General features: G+C 38.8%; 1 protein-coding gene across 1 annotated transcript; it reads left to right on the top strand.

The window, feature by feature from the left end:
- Nucleotides 1-6544: 6544 nt before the first annotated feature.
- MACC1 (MET transcriptional regulator MACC1) lies at nucleotides 6545-24236 on the top strand. The gene is made up of 5 exons (XM_074527749.1): nucleotides 6545-6610; nucleotides 9461-9575; nucleotides 12888-14926; nucleotides 17452-17640; nucleotides 23866-24236. Exons 1-5 carry the CDS (start codon nucleotides 6545-6547, stop codon nucleotides 24076-24078), a joined length of 2622 nt encoding a protein of 873 aa, XP_074383850.1. The 3' UTR covers nucleotides 24079-24236.
- Nucleotides 24237-26025: the final 1789 nt, after the last annotated feature.

Here is a 26025-nt window from a genome sequence, read left to right as displayed (position 1 = left end):
AGGAATAGACAGTTCAATGAATGAGCCTGTAAAGCAGCTAGATTTAAACACTAAATTTGGACACATAAGGGCATACAATTTTTTGGAAACTTGTTGCCTCAAATCTTCCCAAACCTGATTGCTCCTTCAGAAGAAGATCCCCAGGGACAATGACCACTCTATTAATGTTTGGGGTTTCCGGGTTTATTTTTTGGGTTTGTTTTGGTTTTGTTTGTTGGGTGGTTTTTGTTGGTGTTTTTTGTTTGTTTGTTTTTTACTTTTGTTTGGTTTTGGTTTTTTTTTTATTCTGGTTTTAAAACTACCAGCAGTACTGGAAGTAGCAGTTCCTAATTTTTTAGTTAGGACTTCTTTCTTTTTCCCCTGATATGTGCAGTCTTCTGTAATTAGAGATGGATCATTAAATCGAACCTGATATTGTCTGACTTCCTTTGCTGGATCTTTACCATTTTACAGTTGATCTGGCAGTCGTATTATTTCAGTGAAAGTATTCAGTTTAAAGGTTCAAATGTCCTTCATTAGTAGAGAAACTATCCATTTAAACAGCTATCCTATTTGATAGAAACAATTGGGCCTTTTCTTGTCAAGAGCATGTGTGATTGTTATGTAAAGGGAGAGTCTGCAGTATAATGAAAGGTGCTGGTTTTGGCTTTTAGAGAACAAAATGCATTTTTATGAACTTCCCTCCCTTCTTCCTTTCAAAATTGCGTTGTCAAAAATAACTTTAAAATATTGTCAGCTGTAACTTAATGGACAGCTCAGACTATTATTAACAACACAGGCACAAATGATTTAAATGCAATGATGTCTCACTTCTGGGGAAAAGATCCAACCAAACTTGGGGAACTGCAATTGCCATAAAAAGCAACAAAGAAAAAGTGCACTTTCTACAGTTTATCTTGGAAGTTGTCTCTGTGATTAAGACTCCCTTTCTGATGCTCTTTTTGCCATGTTCTTCCTAAAGTGTCAAGGATTATTAAACAAGTTCTTCAGTCAAAACAGATCAATACACAAAAAAAGGTTACAGTCTTTCCTTGTGAATATTACTGCGATCTATCAAACATACTATTAGTGCTGGTACATGTTCCCTGTGCCTGTTATGTGGTCAGTCAAGCAGAGCAAAATGTAGTTTATGGATGCATTGAAGAATGGTTATGCTTGCAGTTATTAACTCTCTGAACTAACCTCTAATTATAACCAGAGGAATCCTTGTCAAATGGATTTACTTTCTTCTACTATATTTAATATAATTATTTTTCCCAAACAGGTAGTTGCCTGTTTTATTAATTTTTTCCATGTTGAGCTGATCACGTCACACATTTTCCATGGTTTCTGCTATCTCAGTATTTATCTTCCTTTATATTTCCCAAGAGAAATGGAACAACTGACTGACATGTATCCTCCCTCTTCACCATGCCATTCTTGCCCTACACAACTGGGGTAATTTTTTGCTAGTTTATACATTTTGAAGCTTGCCTGAGGCAGTGTAAACCTTGCAAAGAAAATTCTTCATGTGTGTTACTCTGTTAATTCGTTTTTTGTTGGTGTGTGTGTTGGGGTTTTTCTGTCCTCACTCCAAGTTAACCAATATCAAACCAAAGTGGTTCCATGTGAAAAGGTTCAGCTGACAGTACAGACTTTCTGACATGTTTTTCCTTTGTGTTGAGGCAGAATTCTGCCATGCTCATGGAAATGAGCTTTTCTAGCATCTTATCTCATCAAAAGCACAGCACATTGTAGTGTCCACATTGTAGTGTCCCCCTGTATTCTTCTCTGGGCACTCACCTCAGTTTGCTGAAACGAGGACACCAGAAGTCTAAAGGCACCTTTTATATGCCTAGATATCAGGTTCAATTTCCTGCAAGGCTCTTATTGCATATTTTGCTCATGCATCTTTAATCTACACCTGTCCAAAATAAAGTGTCACTATCCAGGCAGCGCGCTGACAGGCAATTTAGTTCCACAGCTGGATGTTCAAGACTGGATTCTGACACAGTGTCACCCACATCACTTTGTCATAACACTCCTAGACTGAAGTTGCAGAAAAACCATCCTACGTATTTGCAACATATCCAGATTATTTGGGTGCTCAAAGTCTGCTGTTCACATTAATTACAGTAATAATTTCAAGAGCTTTAAGAGCTATGAGCAACTAAAACACTGGTCTTTCTCTGTGGGTGGTTTCCTTAATGCATTCTGCTTTACCCTGATGCTGTGAAGAGAGCACAGCTTTTGCAGGATTTTTTTATCACATCACTGGGTCAGATGAGATGTTCAAATTTTGAAAGTCAAGAGGGATTTCTTCCCTGCCTGTGCTCAGTCCTTAAATTTAAAAGTAATTATTTCTATGAAACATGTAACTCAGAAGTGCCTGATTGACAATTTCTATGGAAGAACTGAAGAAGTACTTCACTACTTGACCTGGGTTTGATTGTCTGGAAAGTGGATCCTTTGCTTGCTTTCTGGCTGGATAGTAAATGTGCCATTTTCTATATATAAACTGGAAAAATCTGGAAGAGTGTTGCCAGAATCAAGTCTTTGGGATAGAGAAAGGATGTTTTTTTTCCCCTTTTTGGTCATGCCCCAGTGACTCTGAGGCATGAAAAGGATTTCATCTTATGCTACCACTACTTCTGTCCCCCACCTCTGCTTCCTGCCCTCAAAGACCTCAGCCCAAAGCTGACTGGTGACACCAACAGACAGGCTCAGACATGAGCCTTTCCCAGGGCAGGACATAATGAACACTGTGCACGGCTGGGAGTGCTCTCTAAGCCCAGCTAGTGGGCAGATGTCTCCACTTGCCACTGACAGGCAAGCTGCTCAGTCAGAGACCCAGCGTGATTCCTGCAAGCAGCCTGGATGTGAGAAAAAGTCTGGCTGAGTGGAAAGAGAAGTAGAAATCAGGGTAATGAAATATAGAGTACTTTGGAGGTATCATGTACTTAAAAACCTGTGATCACAGCTATAGTTCACAGGGATATAAATAGCTAACAGAGATTTTAAGAATCCTGGTAGCTCCCACTTCTCTAGGTTGATTAAAATTTTTGATAGCTGAGGTTTCTGTGTCATCCTAGCAAACATTAAAAGTACTTAAGAAAAAGCAGCAGTGTCCGGTTTTCGGCTGTTTGAAGGGCCTGGAAAGGCCCGGAGTGGCCTTGGGGCAGCCCGCGTATCAAAGGACGAGAAGAGGCTTCAGTTCTTCTTTTGGTTTTTATGTTTATTAATTGTTTATCTAAAAGATTTTCTTTCGGCCCGACAGAGGTCTGCTCAGCAGCCAGCCATGAGCACACTGTGTAGCCCTCCGGACAGTCACCTATCTTTATACCCATGGTTACGTGTACAATATTTATCATTTTTCCCCAATCCTTTTTATTTTTATTGTCCGGTGCACTTTCAGTAATGACCAATCCCAAAGTGCCACCATCACCAAAGAAGATGGAGGAGAAGAAGAAGAAGAAGAAGGACAGGACATGCCCCAATTCCTCCATCTTACTTCTCTAAACCCCCCTGTACATAAATCCTAAACCCTGTGTCTCACCCTCTAATTAACTAATCCCTTCACCATTCACCCCGGTGAAGTCCTCCTATCCTCATACAGGTGTCGTCTCCTGTGTAGGATCAAAGTCCAGCCACCAGACACTTCTGGCAACATTCCAGGACTCCCGAGCCCCCCAAGGGTGGTCTCAGTGACTCGGCACCTCAGTCCTGAGGTGCTGAGATCCCACACAGCAGGGCTCTGGTTCACAGGCAGAATGTGGTAGATAGACTTTGCCTTGCTCTGCAATGTTTAATGCACGAGTTATGGTGACACTGAAACATTTGTGGCACCTAGAAATGGAGATTTTATTTTGTAATGAAACTTCAAAATTAAAGGCGTTCCCTGCAGAGTGCTTTCAATATCCACTTTGAAGGAACAGCTGTTGGCTTCAGTCAGTAGTACAACATTACAATACTTGTAGTATTGTAATCTCTGTGAACCAAAAGTTGTTTCACAGAACCTCCAAAAGTGAAGAAACTCACTGTGCTTCCAAAGCATGTGCAAGTATACACACTAAGTGAGAATTCAGTGTGATTTTTAACGATTGTTTTTATAGGTGTAAGGACTATTGTTTTTATGTGTAAGGACATCCATAGAAGAATTAGGCTAATAAACTTGCAATGTTTTCTCTGTTCATGAAAAAGAAAAAATATTGCAGTTTAGTGGTGCAAAGTTGGATCCTCTAAGTAATTTGTTAGTGATATCTTTATTTTCCATTCCCTGTTTTCGAAGAAGTTATTAAGAAATAAGTAGAAGGCAACAAGTTTATTTTTTCCTGAGGCCTAAGTGAAACAGTGGAGTATTTCAGAGTGGTAACTAAAATCTAAAAGATAACATCAAAACTTAACTACACATTCCTGAGGCTTTTGGAAAGCAATATTCCCAAATGTGTGGTTTATAACTGAAAATAAACACTCTACCACTTATGCTTATAACAAGCAGTTTTAGAAGTGTAGATGTGCGGAAGGGAAGGATACTTGCCTTGTGGAGGGCGTGTGTAGAATATAGCTATTTTTGTTTGCATAGTGTTCCCCAAACAGGCTGAAAAGCAGTCAGTTCTGGGTTGTGCAGGCTTGAGCAGAGCCTATAAAAACCCACCTGCAAAATAGTGGAAATGTACTGAGGGGATGACCCACTTCAACTCCCATTTTTGTTGTGCTGAGAGTACCACTCTTTAGCTCCAGCTCAGGTGAAGCATTATAAGAGAGATTGTGTCAGTTCCAAGCAGCCATGTAGACAAATGTTGGGTCTGCAGAAAGTCCAAGCCCTGCGTACAGTGTGAATGTCTCTCCTGTTCCCACAGGTTGATAAATTTTCAGAACATCGAAAAAGTAGGTACCAAACTTAGCAGCTGTTTAACAACAGAGTAAACTAGTAGACATATCTATTGAAAATTCATTTCTATAATTACAGCCAAAATGGCAAGATATTGGGTCATACCAAAATAATGTTTCTGTTGAACATTAAAAGCCAATTTTATCTCTGCTATAAGTGAGATACAGACATATTTCCTTGATTGCCTCACATGCAGCAGGCTAAAATAAGTCAAAGGCTTCCTCACTTCAGCTGAATGTTCCATTTGCTATGCTGTACTGCCACTGCCTTGAGTACAGCTCTGTCATCAAAGATTTGTAACTTGGGTCCAAGAGCCTTCATTAAACTCTGAGCTGCACAAAGCTGTTCTGGGCCTCAAGAGCCAAGGGACAGTTAAAATATGGCTTATTACGGTAGCTAGTGTTTGCTCAAAAATATATTAGTCTGCTGAGAAAGGGCAGTGGTTTACATTTGTTGGTGATGTCCTTCTGTTGGCTGACACACTCCCTCTTCTGTGTATTGCTGTCTCTTTAGAATTCATTTTCTTCTCTCTGTATAATATAATTTAAATAATTCAGTGTACTCAGTATTTGGTTAGATGAGGACCATTTTATTTTACATTATGATGCATTTACATTTCTCCTTTTTCAGAAAGAGACTTGAAAATCGAACAGCCCAACCCAACCCACATAAGTAGGAAGTCATTTTCCCCCATGTAACCCAAAAGTGAGCCTTAGGAATGAAACACGTCACCAACACCTGTGTCTGTTTCTTGCTCTGTCACTGCTAATGCATGAACTTTATCCTTGACACAAAGGCCATGGATCTTTTTGAATAAGGGTAGCATTGTCTGTGTGGGGAACATGTAGAAATCTATGGGGAGACACGGCCACAGAAGATCTCTGTTCTTAACAAAACCTGCTTTTGAAGAAGGATTAAGGTAGAATGGAATATAAATTGTTAGTGTTTTGGTCTGGGATGTTGATACTTAAAAAACACAATGGAATGTGTTCTTTCTTATTTTTGAAGGCAAAGGCAGTGGGAAGGTCTTTGCCTTTGGGCCTTTCTTATTTTCTTAATTACCACTGTTTTAGACACAGCAGGATATGTTTTTTTTTGGTAGTGAGACTGGGAAAAAAAAAAAGGTGCACTTGAATTTTGTAAAACCTGGATGAAATTTCTGGAGGCACTTTATGCAGCAAAAAATGCCGTCTGCAGCAAATCTGTGTCCTGACTTCTGTGAAACTTAACTTTCTACCCAAGACTTTCTTCTTCCTCTAGGGCATCTAGTGCATTTTTCTTCCTCTGTAACAGTGCTGCCAGCAGTGCTCTGAGTTTTGAGTTACATGCTCTTATGGGTCAAGCAATCCTCAGCAGAAGGCACCCGGCAAACTGTTGCTTGCCCTCATGCAAGCGCCGCATCTCTCAGCAGTCACTCAGGTTCACTCACTGGTCACCTCCACAGCTGATCTCTTTCCAACCTCTTCACTTCTTCACTCCCTCTTGACTTCCCACTGTGAATTGACATGCCATCAGTCAAATAATCCCTTGCACCATTAAGCACTTGTCAGTTTACATCTTTCTTATTCAGTTGCTACAGCAAATGAAAAGCTTGGTCTCTGGTTCTTCCTATACACAGTTCCCTCTGTTTGCAGAGAAAGCTTTTCATACCTTTCCCTTTCATTGTTGATCAGTATGCCTGTTTATTCCATATGCATCCACCTCACTTCTCTTGTGAGTGATTGTTCAGAATTTGTTCAGGTAAGGCCCTAGTTAATAGGTTTCTGCTATCAAAAGTTTAATTTGGGATGCTATTTTATCATGGAATGTATCCATGGAGAAGGGTAAGCCTTTGCTTTTCTTATTTTCTCAGTCTCATAGAAAGAAACTGGGGCTTTAGTCATTCCCAGCACTCAGGCTGGGACAGAGAAGAGGTGGGACCCAACCCTGGTGTCAGCTGATGTAACCCAGTGCAGGAGGCACATTGCCCAGTACCCAGGGGTGTGTGTACAGCTTGTCCCCAGCATTTCCCACATCCCTTGACATGCTGGCCAGATGTGGTCATCTTTTGCCCAGGAATGTTTATACATCTCCCCTTCTCTCATCCTCTGCTTGGCTGGCCTGAAGATGTGCCTCAATCACAAGGGATCCCTCATCATCCTGTCATACGAAGAAATGCTTTCATGAGGGTGGAGGATTATTTTTGAAAGTGGTTTTCCTTTTCAGTATTTGCCTTTTCTATCTCTATGCCAGGCTAGTGATGAACATTTTGAGAAATTCCCAGAGGGAACTTTAAGGAAATGGTTTATTCTATTTGCAGAAGTCCTTATTATGTTTAAAAAACTTCCACATGCAGTCTTGTTGTCATGTCTCTTTCAATATAATCCCCCTGTGTAAAGAGATTGTTTTTCTTTCCCTCTTACTCTCTTCTCCCTTCTCCATGAGTTTCCTATTTTAGCCCCTGTTACTTTGCACTCTTATGCCCTCTTGTCATCCTTATTTACTCCCTCCCACTTTATGCAGCTTCTGAAGTAATTGTAGGTGTTTTAAGTATTTAAAGAACTATTCTTAAATTCACTTGTGAATTATCAGCAAATTGTCTGTCAGAGATTAGTGCTGGCAACAAATACACCGGTACTGTAAAATGAAGGCTTACTTTTTATATATTTTTTGAGATTTTAGACTATGGATACCTTATGCTTGCATGATTAAACCTCCATAGTGTGTATGTAGAAGCCAGACATAATTGTCTTGCATGTTTATACAATATGTTCAGTTTTTCAGCATTTTGAGATACAGCATCAAAGCAAAATTGATTTCCTTTGACGGAGTCTCTATATGTTATCAAATATCCTCACTTATCAGAGACAGAAGAAACAGTGATATCTCTACACAGACATGAAATACCAGATCTTGGAATTCATGGTGTTGGGACTAAGGAGGCATTTTAGTTTCCAATTTTGTTCTGGTGGGGTAGTAGTAGCAGAAGCCAGAATGTATTGGCATTGGAGGCTAGCTTTACCTATTAGCTAAAATCAGGACTCCAAAGGCCAAATAAAAGAGATTTCTGGTAGCAAAGGAACCTGAAAATCTATACAGCCCTCAAGGTGCTGGGTGATTGTTGAGCTTTGCCTGACCTCAGCCTTGCATGCTGCTTGTGTACAAAACAACACCTGAACATACTGCCATTAGCTGAAGGTACCTCTTGCGGTAAGGGCAAAAAGTACCAATTTACACTTGCAAGAGGAAAAATAGATATCTCAAACCATGGCATTGGGCAATGAAAACAAACAGCTGGCTTCAGCTTTCTGCAGTAATGCTTGGATATAAGATATGCTTCCTTTTCCCATAACTCATCTACTGGAACTGGAACTGAAAATTCCTTTTTTTACAGCTTCAGCAAATACAGGCCCAATCCTTTTCTTCTTTATTTTAAAAGTGATAAAAAGAGATCTACTTAGACTGCAATGTTTGCTGCAGTAGTAACAAGGCTGCAATATTTCAGGCTCCCAAACAAAGCTATTGTATCCCATGTATGGTCCCCAAAAAATTCCGGATTTTTTCCTTCTGTCTTCCTTCCCCTTCCTTGTTTCTTTGTTCGTCTCATTTTCCCCCCAGATATCTTAATGTATCTGTTTATATGATGTATCTGTTTGTATTTATATCTCACTACATATAGGATGTGTGAAAGGATCTGGGAAAGTCACTAGATGATGTCTTGCTTTTTAGCACTAGCTTGAAGAGCTTTTCTGCACAAAAGATCTCTCATCTTTTATTTCCTGTAACTTCTGTTTCTGGGATACAGTAATTTCAGCATGTAGGATACTAAATGCTCACTTCAAATTTCTGTAACTCCTCTTTCTATCGGAGACACAACAATTCCTGCTTTCTCCAGCATTAGGCAATGTACCTTGAGAGGCTCATCCTTCTGTTACCTGCTTCAAAGGGACTGCACCAAAATGAAACAGAACTTCTTGTAGCCAGAACAAGGAGGAAAAGAGACCTGAATATCCTCTCTTAGGCTGTTGCTATGATAGTGTGGTCTCTAAGGAATGATACTTTAAGTAATTCTTGAGCTGACTAGAAGGAAATCTGACCCGATCTTCTTTCTGAGAGGAATATAAGAAGAATAATAAAGCAGAAATGGTTGAAAATGCTTTCTATTAATTGGCATGGAAAGTAACAGATATAGATCCATCCCCTTAATGATTCTACTCAAACTTACCTAAAAACGGGAGGTAGGATGCCTATTTTATTTTTAAAAAAATATTTTATTCAAGACCTGAGTGGAAGTTATTGCATAATTGGCTCACTTCCTATTGCAAGACACTTAAATTTGTGAGTTATTGGACTCCACTATGGGCTGGGGTATCACATTGTACACATTGTACAGCTACACATGGAGCTGTAGCATCTGCTGGGTTTGATGTACATACAATCATAAGACTCATGATTGTGATGCTCTTGGGCAAAGTTCATAAATTTATTCATCATCTAACCTTCACTTTTTTTTAATGTCATTCTACAGAAAAAGCTCAATTATTCTTCAACAGTTTCCCCTTTTTCAAACTGCATACTTGCTGATGTTTTATATGCTTAACTGTCTTCTAGGAGGAAAATTCTTCCAGTAGTGGGACTGACTCCCTAAGCAGTGGAGAGATTCCACGAAGTCGGTCAGAGGGGACTTTGATTGATGTGGATGACCGGGCACCTTCAGACAGCTACAGTATGCCTCTTCTGCTATTTTCTGTACCAAGATTCTCCAGCTAAAGTCTTTATTTCTGCAAAACTCTGGGTCAGGCAGGCTGGGAGGAAGAGTTGAAATCCTTAATGTTACATTAAAAAATGCTACTTAGAGTAAGTTTACTGGGGGTCAAGGTGGGGAAGAGAGGAGGAAGTTCTTAGCCAAACTAGATTAATTTAGGGTTTTAAGAGCATGAAGGCAGGTTAATTTTGAGGTTAGTTCAATTTAAAAACTGAAGTCTTGGCAAAGTTGATTTAATCTCTGTGCTATTTTAACCCCAAAGCTGAGAAAACTTTGCCCTCTACAAGATAGTAATTTTCTTAGCTTCTTGTCCAGTAGCAGATATAACAGCAAGCCTGACACTTGCTGTGTAAGTTGTGGAGCAGGAATTATTTCTTTGCTGGCATGCTGCACCCCAGTAATTGTGCTGTTGTGCTTTCTCATGCTCTTGGCATGAGAGAGCATCTGTCCTAGTGACTCAGGCTCTGACAGAGTTTTCTGCTTATATTTTTCCTGCAGAAACATGCCCTTTAGGATGGGGAAAAAAACCCAAACAAAACCCTTATGCTTATTTTGGGCTTAATTAATCTATATTTTTAATATGCCACAATGCTCTGACTGTAATAATATCGCAGCACAAGGAAAGATTTTGGCCTATGGGCAGAGACAAAAGAACTTTTCAGTGGTGCTTGAACAGCATGTCCCCCCTCTGGTGACCCTGGTTAAGATAAAGTGCTCGAGGAAAAGGAGCTGCCCTTGGGCTCAATCCCCCTGGCAGCTCACCTGGAAGGCTCTTGTCAAGCAGTGCTAGAGCTTTGTAGATAGGCACCTGGCAAACAAGTAAATTCCACCTTGGTTCTTCCAAACTGGGAATTTTCCGGAACCATGGAAAGACGTCACGGTTTTGGCTTTTTATTACAATTTGGAAAAGGAAACAAAAAGAGAAGAGTGGGGTTTGGGGTTTGGACACACCTCCGAGAATACACAGGGGTTAAAAAGCAGGGCTGTGCCCCTGGCAGGCTCTCTTGGGACGTCGAAGCGAAGAGGTCAGATCACCCTCCCCTGTCCAGCCGCTGCTGCTGGGCGGGGGAGGGGCAGCCACGTGGTAGGCCCTGGGCCTGGACAGAGATGGGAGGTGAGGAGGCCCTCGAGGATGGAAGGGTGGAAGATCCCAGGGAGTCAGCCCTCGGGCAGCCATTCCCCCCCCCAGGAGGGAGAGAGAGAGCCGGCGACACCGAATGTGATAGCAGCCGGCCCAGGAGGAGAAGGGGGGGGGGAAGAGTGCCCGGCCGGAGCGGCAGCGTGTGTGGGAGTGCCGCAGCTCCGGGACAGAGACTGAAAGTTTTAACCCCTTTCTTTCATGATTGGGGCCTTGCAAAAATGCTAATCCTCCTCGAAGCTGAATAAGAAGGGAGATAAGAGATGAGATGAGACAAGGACCTGGCCCGATGAACGTGGAGATGATTGAATGGGGAGAGATGATTTGGAGTGGCCTTTTGGCTGGACTTTTCTTGTGGCCATGGACTCAGTTGTTCCTGTGACACAGAGACTGCACTTGGGGGGAAGCAGTGGCTCAGAACCAGGAGGGTTCATCGTGAGGACCCCCTGGCCCCAGGGGGTTGGAAAAATATGGGGGGGACAGATGTCCCAAAGCAGAGACTGTGCCTTTTTGGAGTGAGACAAGGCATCCTTGAAAGACAACCCTAAAAGCAGCTCTGGCCATGTGCAGTGGTGAGAGCACTGGGCATGGAAGGAAGATGTCACAAGCGGCAAAAGGACTTTTTTTCCGGGCGGTGCTGAAGTGACAGGGAAGCACACGAGGTTTCAGTGTGTTTCCAGGGGAAGCCTATGGAACAAGAAGGACTCCTTTCCTCTTCATGAACTGAAGTTTGAGTATACTAAAGTGTGGTGCCAGGCTGGGCAGTTGGTGTTTTGGGAGAATGTATTGGATTGGGAAAGTCAGGTAGTGGGGAGGAGGAAAGTGGTTTTTGTAAGGTTTTCAATTTTTTTTTTTTTCTTTTCCTTATAGTTTTTCCCTATTTCCCTGTAGTTTAGGTAATAAAGTGTTCTTTATGAATAAGCTAAAGCCTGTTTTGCTTATTCCTGGTCACGTCTCACAGCAGACACCAGTGTGAGAGCATTTTCATGGGGGGCACTGGCTCTGTGCCAGGCTCAAACCATGACATGGCGTTTAATTCTTTTTTTTTTCTTTTTGTGTTTGTATGCACTGTCATGCTTGCATTTGAACAGTATAGAATAATCTTGGAAATGGAAAGTACTATGGACGGTGTGGTAATGTAAGCTATAGATATGGTGAAAAAAAAAAGACACAATGCCTTTTCCCTCTAAAATTTAAACTCTTTGCAAGAATATATAAAGAAGGGATAGTATAGCCTCTACATATAGGAAAAAGGCAAAATGAAGTAATAGAAACCCTTAGCATAAAAAGTTGCAGATATTCCATTGCAAGAAGGGTGAGTCACAATCAACTGTAAACCAGCTTCTCTGAACAATTCTTAATACAAAATATAAGGATGTCTCCTCTTCAGAAAAAATAATTATTTCTACTAATAATGAGATTTTTATTAGAAAACATATATAAATATAATTTATGCACCTGGATTTGTCTATTTAAATGCAATCTCAGAAAATTAGTAGTCACGCAAACAGTTTTCTCAACCTTCAAGTTGTACAAGGTCTCATAATTTATATCAATGATTGTTTTCTGATGCAAAGCTAGTATAACAAATTCCACACACATGGAGACAAACTGTAAGAGTGCTGCTATCAATTAAATGCACATGTACTAGCATGAAAAGGAATCTTAAATAATGCATTTATCTGTACCATCTGCAGTGTTTGAAAAATGAAACTAGTTGTTTAATCTTTGCAAAGAGACAGACACAAAGGAAAGAAGTCCACAGCATTTTGTAAGAGGCCAAAGATTAATGGAATATAATGGTTTGAATATTACGGAAATTTATCATACTCAATGCTAATTAATAATCATATGAATTGATAATGATCAACACCACAAAGAAGTGTCTTTACATCCTTCAACACCAATTTGCTACTCAGCACTAATTTGTTAGCAGTCTTTCTATTAAGTAAGATTCTTAATTAAATCAACTTTGATACTGTTTAAAAACCTGAAGGAGAAATACTGAAATTATCTATGTGTATTTGAGGAGGAAAATTTAGTCACTTCTTAGTTTAACAAACTATCAGTTGGACATGAATGCAACATCTCAAGTATCGGTGCTTCAGAAAATGCTTCTTTTTTCTTTTAAACAGATGCCAATGAAAGTAAACTGGATTTGGATATTGACTGGCCTGGTGTATTCAAACATGCACAATCTGTTTCCAAGACTAATCCTTTCTGGAACGAACTGTCAGGATCCAACCCTTTTGTACATGACATAGCTGCTTCCAATAGAAATGAAAATAATAAGCGTCTTTCTATCTTAAAGGAAAAACCTTATTTGTTCTCTAAAATTTCAAGCAATAGGGACTCTTTGGATTCCTCAGGCGATGAGCTAGATATTGACTGTCTCCTAAGAAAGACTTCAACAAGAAGATCTGGACGATCCAAGAGTGTCTCTGACTTCCTGGATATAGCTGATAACCAAAGATTTAATCCTCACAACACAGCACCTCAAAAAACTACAGTTTCTGATATGACATGGCTTCAGAATGACCGTGAAGCCTACAAGATGGCTTGGCTGAGCCACCGACAGCTTACCCGGTCCTGCCTGGATTTAGAAGCCATGAGCCACAGCCCTGGGTGGGCACAAACGCAAGCTACAGACATTCATGTAGTTTGTAAACTGAATCACGAAGGGGGCTCAGTACAGCTACCTGACTCAGATATCAACATTCATGTCCCTGTGGGCCATGTATTACCAGGAGAATTCCAAGAGGTTGGTTTAAAGGCTATCCTTAACCCTCCATTGTCATGCAACAATGAGCTGTCCAGCACAGTAAGTCCTCTGATAGAACTTACACTCAGCAACCTCAACACAAGTGAAGCCATTTTCCTAGAAGTGAAAGTTGCAGCTAAAGTGAAGAATGATCCATTCAGCCAAGTTATGAGTGACATTGTGTGTTTTTTCAGTCTCAACAAAGAAGGACCTTTTAAGAAGCTAGAGAATTGCTATATTTATCAAGATACAATACAAGTAAAGCTAACGGACCTGAATCATGTGATGTATGCAGTGATTGCCATACAAGCAAGCAGAATCCAGCCTCCAGCAACTAACGTGTGGGACTATGTCCATAGAACAGTCTCAGTTGGAATTTATGGTCCCAAATACATTCATCCATCTTTTACAGCAGTTTTTACAGTCTTTGGTCACAACTACATTCCAGGAAAACTCACGATTTGTGATATAAAAAAGGGGGGTAAAAGTATGCCTCCTGTGGTGTTTCAGCTGTGGGGAAAGCATACATTTCTGCTTGAAAAACCACAAGACCTAAACATTTCTTTGATATCCTGCGATCCAGACTTTCAAGTAAAAATGGAAGATCAAAGCAAAAATATTAAAAAGGAGGAGTTGAAAACTGGTGAAATGGTCCGCCAACAATTCCTGTTTTCCATGCTTGGATGCAGGGAGATGCATTTCTTTGTTTTCCTTGTTCAGATTAAAATCTTGAAAAGTAGCCAAGTAACACAGTTCCATGTTACAACTCCTGATCCAGCTCCAAAATTAAGTGGAATTATTAATAGGCCAAAGCGCCTACAAAACCGCAAGGAAATCAAGTCTGCACCATGGCTTTTGATGCCAACAATAAAATATCCAAAGTTTCAAGACAAAACTTTGAGTGTCAACACTTATGGAGTGGCCTTGAAAACTGTGTTACGTCAGAATAAGATTGACTATTTGCTGGAATATTTTAAAGGAGACACAATAGCACTGCTTGGTGAAGACAAAGTTAAAGCCATTGGACAAACTAAAACGAAAGAGTGGTACGTGGGAGTTCTCAGAAGAAAGATTGGTCTTGTACATTGCAAAAACATTAAAGTGATTCCTAAAGAACAAGCTATGGACACTGCTGATAGTGAGCTAACAACCAGGAATCTTGTTGAACAAATTGCATTGCCATTCAAAAAACTGACTTATATCTACTCGATAGTTCTGTCTACAGTATCAGAGAGTGTTTATGACTGGAGAGCTTTAGCTGAGGTGTTGGGATACTCACATATGTCTTTGGATGACTTTAATGAGGCATATATTGATAAAGAATCAGAAAGAGTTGCACATGTTGTGAAAAAGATGAAGCAAGACTGCCATGCTAACAAAAAAAAAAGACTATTTCTTTATGAACTCATTGTTGTAAGTATTGCATGAGCTAACTGGCTTGTTGGAAATGTATTGACAAGAAATTACTGTTGGTAATGTAGGAACAACAAAGCATGATTCTGTATCCTTGCAGGATCTTTATAAACCTGAATATATTACTAAAAGTTGTAGACACCAATAGGTGGAAAATACATCCAAACTTTCATGAAGAATAATACTTTGATCAATACATTCTGAACAGTCTTCTATTAATGCTGCATGAACTGTGTTCATTTAGTAGGTTGACTAGGATGACTTTTCTGGTTTTTAAATAGCCATGATTGAAATTGTTTTGCCATTTGTCTTGCTAAATTCCTTTCCTGAGAAATTCACATTCCTGTTGAGAAATATTAAGTAATGTTACTATACTGTGGAAACTCCACTATACATACATAGATATAGGTAGATGTCATCTATCTGTCTATATATCTGTCTATATCTATGTCTATATTTATATTTCTACATCTATATATATATACATAAATATTTGTCTATGGTAAGTTGCATGTGTAGCTTGGCTTCATATAATTAAAAGGGACATCTCGATCCAAATGTCGAGGGCAAGATTTTTCTATCCATACCTTACAATTTCATAGTCAATGCTGTAGTGGCCTAAGAAGGATTTTGCAAGTGTTTCAGTATGTCTTTTCATGGACCTCATTTGTAAGCCATTGGACAACTTCTATGTGACTAAATACTGCCAAATGTGAATCAAGTTTATTCTAATTACTTTCAGGTAATAAGTGGCACTATTAACAATCCTAATTTACTTACTGATCTGTGTGCAAATTAGTTTGAAATTCATGGTCACTTAATACTCTCCTTGGCTCTGACAGAAAATTTGACCAACATATTAAGGGAAGAAGATAATTAAATTTCTGATATGCAAATAAAGTATTACAAAAATGGATGTTTAAAAACTCACATTGTAGCTATTCATCTAATGGCTTTTGACTGTCCTGAACTATAAACCTCCACCGAATTTACTTCTCAAAACTAGTCTACCCCTTTGTAGTGTTGACAGAAATTTCAGCAGGATTCAGAAAATTTTGGTAGCAGTAGCCACTTACAATTCTTAAGAGCACATCAAACTTTGTGGAATAAAAAAGAGCCAATATGAAGTATAGCAAAGCCTGTCACATCTCTTTACAAAAAGGAGAGTGGGACCTAAATGTGAAAATTGTCCACACTTTTAACTGAATACAGTTTAACAGAGTTCATTACAAAACAGGCAAAAAGTGGGGCATAATTAGATTAAGCTTATAGAATCATAGAACGGCTTGGGTTGGAAGGGACCTTAAAGATCATCTCATTCCAACCACCCTGTCATGGGCAGGACACCTTTCACTAGACCAGGATGCTCAATGTCCTGTTTTGTGAGATTTATGCATTTTTGCTAGGAAGGACCAATACAAGTCCTTGTCCTTGTAGAGTTAGATATAAATCTAGATGTCATCCATGTAATTTTTGGGTGGAATTTTCAGTTACTTCTGTTAAAGAAAAACTCATTTTTTTTTGTGGTTTATACGGTTCTTGCTTATCAGAACAAACACAAACTGAACAACTTTATCTCCAGTTTAGGGGAATTTTGTACAATACACTGTAGTCAGTTTCTCGCTACTCTGTCTACCAAAGTTCTATTGTTTGCTGTGAGGACTTCATTGGTTAATACTTTAAAATGAAATCACATGTATGTCTGATTTCTGCAGAAATCCTTGATATGTCAGTAAAAATCAGTATCTAAAAATCCATATCTAAAAATCAGTATCTAAAAAAAGGAAAATTTCTGTGTTTTGATCTTGATCTTCCCCTGAAAACCTCAACAGTTTCAGTGGAACATTTTGGTGTGAATTGAAGAGAAGGAAAAATCCCAACATTTCTTTTTCCCACTAGCTCTTATCCAAACAAATAAAGAAAGAAGAATGCAATGTATCTACATTTCAAGGTTATACTCCTTCAACAATTTTAATTTGAGTGTCTTTAAATGCTCTTTTGGCAAGGAGGAGGGAATGGTTTCATGTTTGCATTTCTCCTTAATGGTCAAAAAAATTATTAGTTCTGTGGGAGGAGTAAACCAAAAGATGCTGGCCAATGTGTAGTTTTCCAAATAAAGCCCTAGATTAAGGACCACACCTTAGTATAATAGTGCTCTAACTATATTTTGAAGTCTCATGTCATACTTCTAAGAAGCTAAATTTTTTTTTGCCAAATATTTTTGTTGGAGAAGTATCATTTCTTCCAGGATCTTTAAGCTTGGCAGGACCCACTTGACACTGGAATGCTGAAGCAGCTGAATGCCAGCTTGATTTTTTTTTATTTCTTAAGCTCATGGGCATTTTTCCTCTGAAAGTGTTGGCAACACCATTTTGTAGGAAAAAACCCCATATATTTGTAAGAACACAAAAGTAAAAAAAGTCTTCCTGTTTACGTAGAAACGCAGAATAGTGCTATAAAATTGAATTAAAATGTTCTGTTTGTAATTACTGGTGAAGGATCACTAAAGAAAATCATTGTTGCAGGCACTTTTGAAGATAGATTGCCAGGGATTAGTGGCACGTCTTACCCAGGACACCATCATCTTGACTTCAGCTGTCAAGCTTGGCAGGAGCTGGCGGGAGCTTGCGGAGAAGCTAGCCTGCCTCACAAAGCAGCAAATAGAGGCTTACGAAGGGCCCCACCACGGGAAAAATGGAGAAGTAGCCATGGAGGTAAGGGCTGGTGTAACAGGGCATGCACATTTCCTCCTTGGCACAAACACAGCCAGGGACCTTCCTTCTTCCTGGTTTTGCAGGCTTCTTTCCTTTTGCACTGTCCAGTGAAGGTCTCAGCTCCTGTCTTGAGCTTCAGGGCTGGGTTCAATCCTTTTTTATTGTCCTGTTCACTTGTCCTCACTCACACCTCTGCTGTCATTTCAGACACAGTGAGGAGGACCAGCTGGTCCTTGCAGGAGCCACTACTAACCACACTCTGCACAGCTTTTGCTATGTCCACAAAAAGGAAGCTGACTTCTATCACTAATACTTTTCTGTGCCAGTGTAACACTTTTTATCATTTAGCTTAAGTAGCATGAGAAGAGGTTGGAAGCCCTGACACCAATTTTACTTCTGATGTATGAATGTGGCAAATCTATGCTTTAAGTTTAGTTTGTCAGGTATATCATAATTTTTTTTTCCTTTGTAAAGCATCTTCTTGTGCAGAAGTTTGAGCTTTGTATAAAAGTCAATTTATCCTCTCAGATGTATTTTAGTGCATACAGATCTAAGGAGAAATTTAGATGCATAAGGAAATCTCTAGTGCCATTTGAGGTGACCAGAGATACTGCGGCATCCTTGCAATGTCAGATGTGCCACAAGACTTGGGGTGGAGCCTTGTCTACTTTTCTGAGCTGAGGGTCAGCTTCTGCTGCTGGCATACCTCTGCCTGGGCAACCAGGTTACTTCCTGCCCTTCTCTCCCCTAACACCAAAGCATGCAGTAGCTCCATTCTTTCCCACAGAGTTATGTGCCAATGACTTCTAGGTTCCAGGCTGGTTTTAACTCTGAAAATCCCTTTTTTTGTGAGCATTGCTGAATGATCGTTCTGACTTGAGAGCTTACATTCAGGCTTGACTCTGCCTCTGCCTAGACCATCATCTCCTGATTATTGCAGGTTTTGTACATGATCCAGACTGCATTCCCTCTCCCTCATCTCTTGGTTCCAAAGGAATTGCTATTTCCCATTCACAGATTCACAACTACTGAAGATAATTTCTTCTTCCTTTTTCTATTTCCCCATAGCTGGTTCTACTTATTCCCTACCAAACCTTTCCTTTCCACTCCTTTCCACTGTCTGAATCCAGTGCATCTGTCATCTTGTTTTTATTTGCTTGGTGATAACTATCAAGATATTTCTGCTCTAATCGTGAACTACTACCACTTATTCCTTTTGAATGCTCTGCCCTCCCTCCCCAATCAATATTTGATCAAAATTCTACATGTTTGCTCATGTGCTTCTGCACTTTTCAACAAAATTATCTCCATAATTGTTGTTTTCAATCACAGCTTCCTTCTCAGATCCAGTTTTTCTCTTTGAGCTATTTTGTGTAGTTTGTTTTTTTTTTTCTGAGTACTACTTCAGTCTGGATGCACCTTCTTCCAATTTTTTCTCATAAAATTATCAGCCTTTTCAATCCCATGTCTACTATCTTGGCTTTCTCTTTTTTACTGTTAGGCAGTGGCTTGTCTGATTTCCTTCACTTTTGTTCTAGTTATTAAGCTTTCTCTGTTTGGCTAACAAACCCCCAGCTTTCTACAAGAAGGAATTATTGACATGAACAATATACAACTCTGCTGGTCTCCATGTTATTTGGGAATGTTTCCCCTTTTCTGACAGACAGTATAAATAAAACAATCTTATAACTGTTTTTCCAGCATCATGCCTATTTATTTTTAGATTAAGAAACATTTTATATAAACACTTACTTTGCTTTGAATGGGTTTTGATTTTCCATGAAGCCTATCTTCTACCTCATACACTCTACTCATTTGTTTTCGAGAGATTTTTATGGCAAACCATCCAGAAAATTCTGTGCCTTTCAGTGACAATATCTGCTAGCAAAACAGTGTGTTCAAATTCATCATAATTAAAACCTTACAATACAGTACTCTCTATTTCTTTCAGAGAACATTCAACATCAAAGATCAGAATTGTGCTGTATTTCTGTATCTTTTTCTCAAAGATTATATTGGGCCTATGGAGGATTTATTGGTTTTGGGTGAGCTTTTAAATTGTGCTTGTCCACATGGGTGTGAATTCAAAGCACAAGGTTTCTAGCACTGGTGTCTCATGTGATCACTCAGTACCCTCAATGTTCTCTGAATCTAACCTAAATTTCAGCACTTTCTAGTGGATGTCAGTGCTTTCTTCTGACCTCTAACTTTTCAATTGATAGTAGTTTTTGGCTTTAAAACTTGAAACCCAGCAAAGCTGGGGGAGGTTAGTAAGTTTTGACTAGTTATTGAGGATGATATGAAAATATTAACTAGTGCATTCCCCACCAAAGATTGTTCCATCATCAGGAGGATTGATTGGTTAAAAAATACTTCTGCTTTTAAACTTCATATTTTTCTTGGTAGGAGAAATTTTCTTGCAGATGATGACAGAGGCCACTTGAGGTGCCTACAATTGGTGCATAGATTATGAAGCATTTTTCATCATTAAATTCCAAATCACTTTGTAGTGGACATAGGTGTCATTATTGCATACTCAGCAGAGAGAGTGGGAAAGAGGGAAAACTCATGCGCGCAGCTGAGATGAGACTTGACCAGGATGCTGCAGTGATTTAATGTTTTGCCTGAGATTTTGCTTTGGCACAATTTAGGAATTTTGAATGCAATTCAGTTCACCCATTGCATTAGAGTATGTGCATGTGGAGAGGAATCTGCCTTAGAACCACTGTTGTGTTTGCAGTACTAGTTTAATGTGATGAGTGTGTAGATTACTGCTGAGTTAATTATGCATCAGTGGTGACCAGTTTGTAAAGCTTTTGATCCCTGCATTCTCCTTTTTCTTCTTTCTTTCTTTTATTTTGTCTTAGATTAAAAAAACAACCAACCAAACAAACAAATCAATTGTGCATGATTAGAGGAAACCAAGGTTTGTATTAAAGGATATTTCAGCCAATTATCTTATTACAAAGTCAGACTGATCTTCAGCATAGGTCAAAGCATAACATCTTTTCCTATTTGTTGTTTGTCACATTCTAGTGAAGACAGAAAAGTGTACCCTCATTCTTTATATACCCCGGTTTAACAGGAATGTAAGAAAATGAAGAAAGAGACCCAGAAAGAGCATAGCCAGTAACAGAATTTCAGGAGATACCAGCTTCTCTTGTTGGGAATACCAGCTTCTCTTGTTGGTTACTTTGGCTATCAAGCTAAAAATAAGAATACAGAAACTTTCTGGTCCCAACATAAATGCAACAGTAGTGATCTGCTTTTGTTCATTAAAATATGTTATAATATATAATATGTACAATAGTACATAAAAAACCCCCTATTTTCAACTTAGCCTCTCCAAAAAAGTCCCAAAAGAATTCATCAATCTCCTTCTTCCCACCTGCCACCAATGTACTTTTCTCCTTCTGTAACCTTATGGTTATTACTTAAGATAGACTTGTTTAAAAGAAATATTATGCACCATTCATTTGGGAAAATGTTGATACCTTTCTCCCCTGTAGACCTAAAATGAGAAAATTCACTGAGAGATCAGGCACTTTTTTATTACTTAAACTCAAGGTAGAAACTAGACTAATCAGACTGTGAGACAGTAAGTTTAGACTAGATTAGACTAATTAGACTTTGGGGCTGTAAGTCTAAGGGTTTTTTTCCATTTGGGTATGACAGCAGAATTTGAGGGAAATGTTTACAGAAATAATGACAAAATCACTATTGGGTAGGCTGAAAGATAGCCCAAAAATATGGAGAAGAGTTCAGAACTATGAGCAAAGAAATTCTCCTCCTACTCAGTTCCTCCAGGCATCAAGCAAATAAAACTTAAATTAAAGAAGTAAAGCTTGATGTTGTGTATTGTTTGTAAATTAATAAGATAATATTGAGGAAATAACCAATTTCCTTCAGAATTATCCTTCACAACCATAAAAACTGGGGTTTTTTATAAAAGAGGAAAAGATGCTAAAAAAACCTCAACTTCCTGATCACTTTCGTGTGTGTGTGTGTATATATAAATAAAAATGTGGAGTCATCAGTCCAGATATATTTATTGCTATGCATAAGTATGTTCCTGTTAGAGCTGTGAATGACGGAACCCTTCAAGAGAATCATGGGTTTCTTTGTGGATTTGTGCATCATCCCTGCAACTGTTAACTCAATTACTGTTTGCAAAACATTTATTGCCAATAAGGAGAGGGAAAACAGAATTTTGATTGCCCAAGTAACATTTGGAAAAGCAGAAGCTGGAAAAATAATTATTGTGTTTGTTAGCTGAACAAATTCACTCAGCACTTTGAAACATAAAAGTCCAGCTTGGTATCTGAATCATGCTGCTATAACTTAATTAATGTTGTTAGACCAGTGACAAATTACACCTGCTATAGATCTGCTCCATTTGTTTGGCATAAACCAAATAAATTGTAGTTTGAAAAACAGAAAAGCACTGATAATCTTTTAATTTCTTTTGTTTCTTGCAGGAAAAAATTTAAATTTTATATCTTGATTAAAATTTATAAAAGCTTTTGACTTGCCTCTTTTAGAATGTTTGTGTGCTTTCCCACCCTTTTTAAAAATAGGTTTTACAGATAAATCATGTTAGAATCACAGAATCATTGAGGTTGAAAAAGACCTCTAAGATCAGCTAGTCAGATGATCTAGCACTGTCAAGCCCACCACTAAACCATGTCCCTATTTCCTATGTGTGATTTAAAAATGCCCAGGGATAGTGACTCAACCACTTCCCTGGGCAGCCTGTTCCAAGGCCTGACCTACCTTTCACTGAAGAATTTTTTCCTAATATCCAATCTAAATTAATTAAAGGGACTTCATCCTTGTTTTCCAGCTCAGCAGAATGGATACCCAGAAAGCAGCTGATCTGGGTATTTAAACCTGAGGCAAGGAAGGCATTAAGTACCTCCATCTTTCCCTCATCCTTTGCCATAGTGTTGCCGCTATATCTAAAATAAAGGTTGGAGATTCTCCTTAGCCTAAAGATGCTGACATCCTTTTAGAAGCATCTTTTATTGTCTTTTATGGCAGTAGCCAGATAGGGTTTCTGCTGCTGTTGTCAGAAAACATTTCTGAAAGGTAAAAAGCGTGGTTAAAATTTCCAGGCTGAGTAGAGGGACAGTACGATGTTGATTAATGGGTAGTAACCATCAAAAGCACAACCAAATAGGGAAACTGCTGCTGGGTTGTCTTGGTTTGAAAAGACAGCTGTCTGCTAAGGAAGGCAGGAGCCTTCCTTGGAATAGAAAATGTAAATCCCCTCCCTCAAAATTATTATAATTTTGAAATTAAGAGGCTCTAAGGCAAAGATATGGGAATAGGAAGAACAGATTTTAATAGGAAAATTAAAAATACTAATGCAATAGTATAAAAAAGAAAAAAAAACCACTGACAGAGTCAGAATAAGACCTGACACTCTGTTGGTCAGGGTGTTGGTAGCAGTCCTGTTAAATGGAGGCTGCAGTCCTTCTGGAGTGATAAATGTGGTTCTGTTGGAGCAGTGATCCTGTAGAAGGGTGTAGTTTTCCTCTGAGGGTCCTGTGGTGGTGTAAATGGGCCTGGTCCTCCTCTAGGAATCCAGTGGAGAAGAAAGCTGTTCTTCTTAGAATCCAGTGGGGAAAAAGCTGTTTCTGGTGCTCCAAATCTCAGACTATATCCGGGTAGGAATGCTTGGCTCTGCTTGGGCGGAGCTTCTCACAATGGGATGATATAATTTTATCAGTCGGGCAGTGAAACTCAATGGCCCACTAACAGAAGCATCTCCAGGGAGGGAGAATTTGTTGTGGAAGAGATAAAGAAAACTGCCCAATCAGCAGACAATAACTGCCTCACCTCTAACAGATGGCAAATAGAATACACACCCCAGCCTAAGACATGGGCATATGCATTGCAAAAGATGAAAAGTATTTTCCTTCCATTCTTGTTTTTTGACTTATAGTTTCAGATAAGGATTTATTTTGACTTGGTGATAATCATCTGAATGAAGAATTTATCTATTATTTACCTCTCTGAGAATTTGAGAGTTTCATAGAAATAATGTGATTAAGATTACTGGAGATTTTATATCAACACACCTCTTTTTATAAAGAATTTCAGCATGCCCAGTGATTAAACACGTATTTTCTCTTTTCTTTTCTATGACTTTTCAATTATTTAGCTACTTTTTTTCTGAATAATTAAATTTTTACCACTTTTTTTTTTCCCCTTTATTTTCAGATGATGTGGAAACCTGCATATGACTTTCTCTACACTTGGGCTGCCCATTATGGAGATGGTTACAGGGATGTCTTGCAAGACCTGCAATCAGCCTTGGATAAAATGAAAAACCCAGTAACAAAAGAGTGGCGAGAGTTAACTGGAGCTCTGATTCTTGTGAATTGCATGGAGGTTTTAAGAGCAAGTGCCTTTTCCAAAATGGAGGAAGAGTAATGGACAAAATATTTTTTTGGAAACTATACCTCTGTGTAGAGGTATAGTTTGTGTATTTATGTGTCAGAGATACTTATAGAGCATAACAGAATGAAGTTTATTTTAACTGAGTTGATGTCGGGTCTAGCCCTATGGTCCTCAACTACAGATTTCCAGAGCATGCTAGTGGCTTCTGAGTAAATAAGAAAAGAATGGGGAATTAAACTAATGAGGTCAACAAAAATTACTTGTATTCTATGGGGTATTTTCTAAAATGAGCTATTTCTGATTGCACTGACTTCTAGGCAGAGATCAGTTTTAAAAATTCATGGATGAGTTCAGGACGTAGAGCCTCCTTTACATTGTTTTCAGTGAAGTGTTAAAATCTAAATATTTAATCTTTTAATATTTGGTGCTCAAACCCCTCAACTCTAATTTATTGGGTGCATGTTAGCCTCCAAAAAAACCTTTAAGATTCTTTCATCCTCATCTGGGACAAAACTAATCTAATTGTCTCACCACACAGGAATTCAACAGTTCCTGGAAAAATAGGTGTGTGCTGCACACACTCAAAAAATAGGTGTGTGCTGCACTTATCCAAAAGAACTACTGCTATCTATTTTAAAGACTCAGGGGAGACAGAAGTCAAAATCTCAAAAGTGTTTGGTTTTGATTTATTTATTGATGTAACTCAACAGGGTTTTGTCTCTTTTCTTATTTTTGTTCGTTTATATTTCTGCAATTTTTTTCTACATTCTGCTGAATTGAAATTCCAGAAAATTCCAGAAACCTTCTTTATGCACACCGATCCCTCTGATCATTTGTCTAGTCCTTCCCTGTTGCTTTTAGGTAAGTACAAAGGGGAAGAAGACTTTGTAGGTACAAGGACTGGAAACAATTCATATTCACATCTGTTGATTGTTTTCTTCTACCTCACTGGTATGGAAGATGACTATTATTTTCTCAAAAAAAGTTAACAGTGCTTTTATAGTGGAGTGCTTTTAAGATTAATTTATTTATGGAACAATTAATTATAACTAGTCATATGTTCTAAAAAGAACCCTGCTTAGATGCTATCATTAAAAATCTTCCAATAACTGAGTAGCTTATTATAAGTACAGAAAATACAGGCTGAATAATAGTTACAGGCTGACCAAATTTTTTAATATCATTTTTAATGTATTAAATATATTTTTAGTTAAGTGGTAGATTTACAAGGTTATATCCATTTTGAGCTCCTTTGATCAACATTCATTCAGAAACATCAGCAAATACTCAAGACAATCAGTTGAAAAGAGAATTGGCATTCTGCCATCACTTGTGGTTGACAAGACAAAGCCAAATTCTTTCAGGAGTAGCACAAAACAGTACTTCAGTCCAGAAACTGCGCTTCCTCTGTTGTCTTAGTTCATTTCTGCTAAGGGAGGTTTTGCCATTCTAAAATAAAACTACATTTAGACATTTTTCTTCCCTTCTCCATTCCTCTAACCTTTTTCTTTTCTACCTTCATTAAGCTTTTCCACTGTACCCATATCTCAGGAAGGAGGCTGAGGAAGGAGTACTTTTCTGGATATTAGGTAAATTCATTCACCAGATGGTCCTCTATTATCAGGGCATTTTCTGAATTAGCATGCGTGCAAGTTATCTGCCTTCAGAGGACTTGTCCTTGATTTGCAAGACATTGAGGAATTCAGTCCACAGAGCACAATTTGCTGTTGCTGATCAAGGAAAGGTGGAGAACAAGGAGTCAGATTATCAAAGCTCCCTGTTGTTTCAGGTACCAGCACCAATTTTATATGTTTCCCCACACAGTTTTAAGAAGAGGTGCAGAGAACACATAAATTTCTCTCATGATCTGCACTTCAGTGCAGAGTCAGCTTGTCCTTCCTCCTGCAGGTAGTGAAGCCCTGAAAGATGAGAAAGTAGTTTGTCTTACTCTTGTGTGCTGCTAGGTAAGGAAAAGGTATA

This window comes from Zonotrichia albicollis, chromosome 1, assembly GCF_047830755.1.
Source record: "Zonotrichia albicollis isolate bZonAlb1 chromosome 1, bZonAlb1.hap1, whole genome shotgun sequence".
NCBI lineage: Eukaryota > Metazoa > Chordata > Aves > Passeriformes > Passerellidae > Zonotrichia > Zonotrichia albicollis.
This window is presented reverse-complemented; position numbering and strand designations above follow the sequence as displayed.

Excerpts from the sequence above, each read along its gene's own strand:
- MACC1 (XM_074527749.1), top strand. The coding sequence starts at position 6,545 with ATGCCTGTTTATTCCATATGCATCCACCTCACTTCTCTTGTGAGTGAT. Across the intron at positions 6,611-9,460 it reads ATTGTTCAGAATTTGTTCAG|GAGGAAAATTCTTCCAGTAG; the intron begins GTAAGGCCCTAG and ends ACTGTCTTCTAG. Across the intron at positions 17,641-23,865 it reads ATGGAGAAGTAGCCATGGAG|ATGATGTGGAAACCTGCATA; the intron begins GTAAGGGCTGGT and ends CTTTATTTTCAG.